This window comes from Pteropus vampyrus, unplaced genomic scaffold (assembly GCF_000151845.1).
Source record: "Pteropus vampyrus isolate Shadow unplaced genomic scaffold, Pvam_2.0 Scaffold101, whole genome shotgun sequence".
Lineage (NCBI taxonomy): Eukaryota > Metazoa > Chordata > Mammalia > Chiroptera > Pteropodidae > Pteropus > Pteropus vampyrus.
The window spans coordinates 6,499,709-6,508,468 of record NW_011888882.1 but is presented as its reverse complement, the minus strand read 5'-3'; the positions used below and the strand labels follow the sequence as shown (position 1 = coordinate 6,508,468).

Here is an 8,760-nt window from a genome sequence, read left to right as displayed (position 1 = left end):
TAAAACAGTCTCCAGTTTCAAATTTCCTGCCGCCAGCAGAGTTCATACTCTCGAGATCCTGTGGATATCATAAACCTAGGACAGTGAGGCAGGACAGAACTCAGCTGCTTTCTTCTTTTCCTTCAAAGCCTGCTTCTCCCGCATTTTCTTTAAAAAGGTTACCCCTAGTTTTGCACACCCAGTGTCACCTCTGCCCTTTTTCTGTCCTCTTAGATGCTAAATCTTGCTGGTTCTGTTCTTGGTGCACCTCAGTGATTCCCATCTCTCCTTACCTATATTCACTTTCACTCCTGAGGGCTTTCAAGACCTCATTTCCTGATCACATTTATCAAGTCTTACTCCATGCCAGGCAACTCAAAATGAAGGCAAGAAAGGAAAAGGGGACTACATTTGATCTCATCTGACCACACAGCCTCAAAAATCAGATGCTGTTTGAAATGAAGTCCAATATACTTTCCTAATCCACCGTAACAAATGTCTCTAATGAAGGAAGCTGTGCAGCTTCCATCTGGTTATTTCATAGCTCAGGTCTGTATTCGAAAATAGAGTCCAGCAATTATGCAAGTGTTGATCTTCAGCCATGCCTCAAATGAGCTGGAGCTCAGAGTCTGGTGGGGCAACACCAGGTGCACAGGCAGGTCTAAAACAAGCAGTGGAAGGGTGTACTGACAGAGACCAACTGGAGACCTTGTGGAGAACAGGGGAAGGACACCTAACTAAGCCTGGAAGGCTGGGAATGGCATGTTCAGGAAAGCTTTCTTGAGGACCTCTAACAGTAGCTGGGCGATTGTAGAAGAACTGCCTGATTTTGTCCCTTTTAATCTTTTCCCTCTTTTCCATTCTGCCTATCTCTGTCAGATCACATCATGCCTCCAAATCTTTTAATTTTTTCATCAGCTTTTATTTAATTTTTTGACCTGTCATTCAGTTCTGTCTCTGGTCCAACTCCAGTCTTCATTTCCAGAGATCCTTCTTGTCCAGCACATAACCCATATGTTATTGACAATCTACCTTGGCTCACTCATTGACTTTGCTAGAAATTCTTTCTCTACTCCAACCCCACTGTCAGCCATTGCTACTTGCTCAAATTCAGCCCAATTTACTGGAACCCAGCTCAAGCATCAGCTCTAGTAGGTCAACTTGACACCTTTTTCTAATCATAAATCCCTTCATCTTTTGTAATCACATGGTAGTAAATTTTTTTCATTGCCCCCATCAGTTTCTACCTTGCATTAAAATCATTTGGGTACAAGTGGGGCTAATACTCAGCTGGTACACACCAAAAAGGCTGCTCCAGTTGTGAAAATACTGGCTTGTCTCTGTTGCTGTGTAAAAAGCTGCAGGCCTGAGCCCTCTAAGTGCCCCACCTCCCACCACCCCATCTAGAGAGTAATAGCTTGAATGTCACCTCTGGGCATATGTCAGCTTTTTTTGTTGTTGGTATTGCTTTAAAACTTTCTCCACCTCACAGAATTGTTGTGGAGATTAATTGAGAAGATGTACTCGAGAGTACTTAACACAATGCTTGGTATCAAAGTAAATGTTGGACTAGCATTAGTGGTCTTTCTTGCCGGAGAGTGAAGATAGTATTTATTCCTGTCTCTGTTCCCAGAGATCTAAGCAGAGGGCACTGCATATAGGAAGCAGTTAAGTCAATTCTAGCCAAATGGATTTGTTCCAGTTGTCAAGAGAATTTTTGTAAAGTTAAAATTTCTGTGATACCATTGTGTAATGGTTCAGGTATACTTTATTATAAATAGACAAGCTTTCTAACTCTGAGTGATTATTTTATACGTTGACAAAAACCATCCATAATAAATATTTGTAACTTAACAAATATAAAGAAAAAAATCCCCCTCCACCCCAAATCCCACTTATAACTCAGTGGAATTGAACATTTCCATGTTTGATTTAGTTAATAATATTAATACATTAACTATGTAGATCTTACACATAACTAGTAAAATGAGATTTTGGGGAAAGGGAGGAAAAGGGGTCAGAGAAAGTTATGTTAGAATATGTGATAAAATTTTACAGAAAGATTTTTAAGTCCATTATTTACATTGTTTCCACCAGTATTTGACCAGTTTAAATTCCTGTATGCAAAATAAAATGCAGTCAGGGAAGACCTTAGGAATGATGCATTATTACTCATCCCAAGGCCTTTTTCTCTCATCCTTATTAGGTTTGCCAGATCACCTCTGAATATTGGTACACTTGTTATTAGTGCCATGTGGAGCCGAGAGAGTCACAAACCTGATTCGGGTTCTGGAAAAAATTTGTTCATTGTACTGAAGCTTCTGTCACTAAGCAGTATAATTTCTTACTGCAATGAGCCTTTTAAAAACAAACAAACAAACAAACAAACAAACAAACAAATCTGTTATGGCCACTTAAGTTAGATGTTAGAATTTATGTTATTAATTAAAAAATAATATGTATGTATAAAATACTTTATATATATTTTTAATAATTAGCATTGAATATTTTTTAATTAAGAGCCAATCACATCATATCATATTAGAAGTAAAATGTATCAGGTCTGCCATAGTTTTTGTTGGTTGTTTTAATGTACATATAATTCTGAAGACCTCGCTTAAATTCAAACGCCTGTATTAAAAATTCCCAAAATAGTATTGCTTATCCAGTAGTTTTTTATCGTTTTACCTCAGCACCTGGCCTTTCCATATTGAAAGGAATGGTATATTGTTTATAGTTTCCATCATACTCTTTTCCTCAGAAACTCTTAGAGTAAGGCCTGGGTAGAACTAAACAAATGTTCTTGTCTGTTTTTATGTAACAACTTAATGTATGGAATCATAATATAGTAAATCCTCTTAATTTGTCTAAGAAATCACCTTTTGATTCTACTTATGGAAATGGAGTCTTTTTATTTCCTTGAGCATGTCACAATTTTCTTTCCTTTTTGCAGAAGTTATTCTAAAATTGGGAAGCTAAAAAATATGAATAATTTCCAGACCTGTATCTCCCTAGAGATATAACATTTTCAGAGAATTAGAGTTTTTTGTTTGTTTGTTTTTTTAAATGAACATACCATATACTAATTAGAATTGTATTTAAAATCTCTACTATTTTAGTTTAGAGCTGTCTGAGGTTTCTTGCCAAGTTAACCAGGTCTCTATGGGATACACCAGCATTTAAGACGAATCTGCTTCCTCATCGCCCTTGTGCATGACTTTCGCTCTTTAATTGAGGGAGGTGACCTGCAAAAGGATCATCTGATACTGGCATTTGGTATTTATTCATCTAGGATACTATTTCAAATTGTAGATGATTTGAATCAATTCATTCAAATATATAATGGGCAAATGTGGGGCTGAACCTTTCTCTGAGTTTACAAACCATATCTATAAAAGCAAATAAAGATTGGAAATAGGCCCCATTTGTCTAAATTTAACCTTATACTAGCATTTCGTGTGGAGGGCAGTAGGAAAGAAAAGGAAACGTTAGTTAAAATTTGTAACAGAGCCCCCTAGTATTTTTTTTGATATAGGTTGGAGGTTATGAGATGGTTTTCTTCTCCTAGTCCATCTTCTTTCATGACTTGTTCTCTCTCTTCAGGTTTGGCTTCCATTTGGACTCTCTTCCCTGCCCTGTGCATCGTTTGCCTCAATCACATATATTCCCATAGACCTAACCTTCGCAAGCTCTTCCCCTATCCTTGTCTTCTAACCGTAACTGCCCAGTCGATTTTTAATTAAAAACAGTTCATCATTTTTTCAAGTTTAATGTAGAGGAATACCTTCAGCACATATGGGTAGGTCTAAGCACCTTCTTCTAAACTACTGGATGAAAATAGTTGATATTTTGCATGTTTGCAGGGTGTGGTGTCCACCTGAAGAACATTTTACTTTAAAAGGAAAGATGCTGTCTCCAAATGATAAAAAGTTAGGAAATCTGGATCCATTTTATCGACCTTCAGTGGCCAAGCCGAAGACCAGTGCAGAAATCATAAGTGAAGCACGAAATGCGTTAAGAACAGTTAGGACCCAAAGACCATTTACACCACAGGAAGACCAACGAAAACTATTTGGACCTGCATCTTCGAGGACACCAGAAAATAGACCCCCTTCCTCCTTCAGGTATATGACATTTCTCTTGCTTGCACACTCAGATATGTAAGATGACATTAATTCTAGTTAAGGAAAGTTGCTTTTTAAAGTTTGACTTCTACTAATTGTACCTCTTGTGTTCGAGATTCCTAAAGATAATTCCAGGCCTGGGTTCAGGAAGTCGATTTGCAGTGGTTAATAGTGGCTGTCATACGAACTTTATAAATTAAAATGAACAAAGCTTTAAAAAAAAAAGCCCACAATATACATCTCTTTTTTTCATTATTCAATATTTTTAAATCCTCCTAAAAGCAATGAAAACTTACTAATAAAATGTCTTAAGTACTATGATTTTTTAAAATTACATCTTTCTCAAGGCTTATGCATTGAATACTTTTTTGGGGGTCTAGATATACTAGAAATAAAAGAAATGATTTTCACCAAGTAATATTTCTGTTCCATCTCCTGTGCTAGCCTCCATGCATCCAGTTTTGAATCATCTGATTCCAGGCCCATCTCCGGCACACGTCTCAGCCCACTAGAGCTTGTGAGTACCTTATAATATCACAAGTACTGTGAGATGGAATTAGTCAGAAATACTTGGAATCATTAGTATGTGCTAAGAAACGATTATGTAGAACTAAACGTACTGATAATTTAATATGAAAACAAATTCTTTTATGCTTTTTTAAAATATAATGGTTAGTATCTAATGCAACATTTCCATTATTTACCTATAGGTTAATAATAAAGAATTTTGGAAATATAGAGTAACCTGGCAAACAGTGTTTCATAATATCTTTTAAAAAATTTTAAAGTTATGCATATATGTAGTTTAATTTTTAATATTTTTATATACAAATAAACACATGTACATAAAGAGTCAAAGATTTGCTACCAGAACAACTCCAGCAGCCTCCTGTCCCCTTATTCTTCATTCTCACCTCCACAGTGACTCTTATTTTAAACTCTTTTGGCTCATTATTTTGGTACTTACATCCAAATTCTTAAATAATACAGTGTCTTGCTGCCCTCTGATTTACGAGCTTGAAGAATTATCTAATGACTTCCTACTAAAGAAAATGAAGATTTAACTCTTTTAAATCTTTCCTCCCACGCCTCCTCACAACACATTCATCCTTTCTGTCCCCACTGCTATTCCCGATATAGATATATCATGATTCTGGTTAGATCCTTTTTCTCTGACTATGATTATATAAACCCTGTTTACAGGCAGTCCTTGAACTAATGATGCTTAATGATGATTACTTCTCCTTCTCTGCACCACTTTTTGTTTTCCCTAGTATTAATAATTGCCTTGCTTTTTACATTTTTATTACTATTTCAACCCCAATAGGCTCAGTCTCCTTCATATGTTCAGGCACATGAGGTATCTGTCGATTCATCTCCTTGGAGAACTTTCCACACTAGACCAGTTGCCCTGGGCACCTCTTGCACAGCTCGCTCCTTCCTCTCCTGCTAGCTTTCCTGTTTCCTGCATCCCAAGTCCTTGTCTTTCTTGATTTACTCTTGTTTTGGTGGAACACTCCATCCAATAACTTCTTAAGGAAGAATGTATGGCAAGTAAATTATCTAAGACCATGATTGCTAATTTTTCTCTCTAGACATTTGTAAGATTTTTCTTTGTTCCCAGGGTCCTGAAATTTCATGATAACAGATCTTTGTGTTTGTCCATTTTCACCCATCATGCTGGGTGCTTCCAATGTGGAATCTCATGCCCTTCAGCTCTGGGAAATGTCCTTGAATTATTTTGATGTGTCTTCCCCTCTTTTTTGTTCTGTTTGCTCTTTTTGGAATTTATTATTTGATTGTGGTATACCCTGGACTGGCACTTCAGTTTTCTTATTTTCTCTTTTCTATTTCTCATTTTTTTTTAGATGAGATGTTATCTTCTAATTCTTTTATTGAGTTATTATTATTTCTGCTATCATATTTTTAATTTCCAAAAGCTTCCCCTCTCCAAATTATCTTTTTAAATGTATAACATTTTGTTCTTGTTTTATAATTGTAGCATCTTATCTGCACATATTAATGAGAGTTTTGATTTTTTAATTTATTTTCTTCTCCTTGTAAAATCATTGTTGCATTTATGTGTGTGCACGTGTGTGTGAATGTGCGTGTATGTGCGTGGCTTAAACAACAGAAATTTATTTTCTCACAGTTCTAAAGACTGAAAGTCTGAGATCAAGGTGGCCGCTGGGCTGATTCCTTCTGAGACCTTTCTGTTTGGCTTGTGGGTGGCCATCTTTTCCCTTTGTCTTCACATGGTCTTTCTGTTAGTTTTGTTGCATTTTTCTGTTTGTTTGGGTCTCTGTTTTTCATAGTCAGAGGCTCTCCTCTGTTAGCTCATGCTGTTTGTTTGGCTGCTCATATTTGAGAGTAGAAGCATGTGGAATGGGTTGGTCAACCCATGGGCGAAACCTACCCACATCTACATTTGGGGACGGGGGAGCATCTGACTGGGCTGTGTTGTTTATGAAACCCCCACGGCAGTATCTTTAGGGCTGTCTTTGTGGCCTAGTCAATTCTCTATAGAAGTATCTGCCAAGGTCTTGTCTGGGGAATAAAGACTGCTTGCATTCCAGGAGGAAGAAGGTAGGAATGTTTAGCATTCGGTATGTAAATATTCTATTTATACCTATGTTTTCAATAAGTACCCTGACCCACAACTGTTCCTGGTTAGCCTGATACAGAGACCCTCTTGAGAGAACAAACCTCCCATCTACTGCTGGATTCAGGAGCCTGACTGTGTGGAGCTGGGAGGGAAGGAGTTACCCAGACTCTCAGCCAATGCTCTTATTTTAGGCACTCCTCCCATTATGCCCCTGCTACCACAAGTACCTGGTGATGCAGATTCCTCAGACTTTTATGGAATTAGGGTGTCACTCAAGCTGCTTCTCAATTTGTATTACTGTTTATGTGTGTATGTTTATTTTTCATGAACTATTTGAAAGTAAGTTGTAGTCCTTATAAGACTTCATCCATAAAAATTTAACTATCATATGCATCACATATGAACAAGGATAGTCTCCTACATAACCATAATGCTATCATCATAGCTCAGAAAATTAACATTACTCAGTGGTATGATTTAATGTATAGTCCATGTCCCAGTGACACCAATTATCTCAAAATGTATCTTATATTCTTAAAGTGCTCATCAAAATGCCTGTGTGAGTAAGGTTATACTTGTTCTTATATTGTAGATGACAAAAATAAGATTCCATAATGGTGCTCATGAACCAATGTGCAATAAATATTTTGCCAGCCGTTGTTGACACATGGCTTCTTTCACTTATAGCCTTGGAAACCACTTGGGTTTCGAGCCAGCTGCAATAAGAGGACCCCCAATCTGGCAGCCCAGTGGGTCTACCTGGTTGTAGAATGGCTCTCTGTTCTCTAATTCTGTCATTCAACTGCTGTGAATTGTTTTTAATATTGCCATAGTTTTTTGGGACTCACTCAGTTTCCACCTACTCTTTCCTAAAAATCTGTTCCTGGCGATAACCTGGTCCTTGGTCAAACTGGTACAGTTCTCGAACTGCAGGATTAGGTGTCATGCAAAGGTAATGTTGGCATTTGCCACTGCTTACGGTCATTGCAATTAAATTTCTTTACTGCGGAATGGTTGGGTGCTATGTGTGAAGTAAAAGTGGACTAAGAAATCTCCATGTTAAGTTAAATAACTTTTTTAGTTTGAAATATTTTTTGTTATGGTGGATTACGTAAGAGTCTTAAGTATATTTCGTTTTAAACAATAATTAAAGTTTGGGGCTCCCAGTCAAAAAAATTCTGAAAGTGGCCTCCCATTACCTGTCCTCTTTCCTCTTTTCCACTTCACCTTTTAATGAACCCTTTGGTAACTACTAAGTTGGCAAAGGGGAGGAGATAAGGGGAAATAAAAGTGGGAGGAGAGAGAGGAGGATAAAGGAGACAGTGGGAAGACGGAGGTTCTTCTCAGAATAGTTAAGGGGCAAACTTGCTGAAAGAATTTGTGAAGACCTAACTAAGTGAATTTCAGCACTTTTTGGATCTAGGACACTTTCTCAGGCTACTTTGCCTTTTAAAAATTCCTCAACCAGCAGTCAGACAAGGAAGAGGGACCCAGAGAACAACCCATTCCAGCTCCTACGTTTAACAGATCAGCTCAGCTCTTTGTACTTGCAGGCCTAGCCTTCTCTGTTTCTCTCCCATATCTGGCCTGAGCTCCCTGCACACCCTCCAGCAGGCGGTGAGGCTGCCTACACTCGGAAATGAACTGGGCTTCAGAGGATCTTAGAAAAACTAGTGCTCTTGCTCCTGGACTCAGGCCTTGGCTGGTTGGCTGGCCTGACTAGCTCATCAGGGTTCCCATTAGCACCTGTAACCTTATAAGAGGGGGAAAGCATTGCAATTTGCAGTCTTCCATTAACGTTTATATCTACCTGCTGCATGGGAATGCCCAGGTACACCTTTTTTCCTTTTTAACAGCTCCTCACCTTCCCACGACAGCTCTGAGATGCAGGGCTCTTGTGTGGTGGTAGTTATTCCTGTTTTCACTCTGCTGCTCTGATTAGCTGGTATTCAGATTTACATACACAGGAACCACTGCTCTCATGCTTTGGATTGTATAAAGTAGGAAAAGACATGACCATGTGAATAAATAGGAAAATTTTTCTTTCTTTAT

The 8,760-nt window shown here is 37.9% G+C and overlaps 1 protein-coding gene across 1 annotated transcript in view; it reads left to right on the top strand.

Annotated features, from left to right (window-relative positions):
- Window positions 1-8,760, top strand: part of ARMC2 (armadillo repeat containing 2) — an 87,786-nt gene that overhangs the window by 455 nt on the left and 78,571 nt on the right. The window contains exons 2-3 of the mRNA XM_023533402.1: window positions 3,843-4,103; window positions 4,548-4,620. Coding sequence (XP_023389170.1) covers window positions 3,886-4,103; window positions 4,548-4,620 — 291 coding nt within the window. The 5' untranslated portion in view covers window positions 3,843-3,885. The remainder of the gene's footprint in view (window positions 1-3,842; window positions 4,104-4,547; window positions 4,621-8,760) is intronic.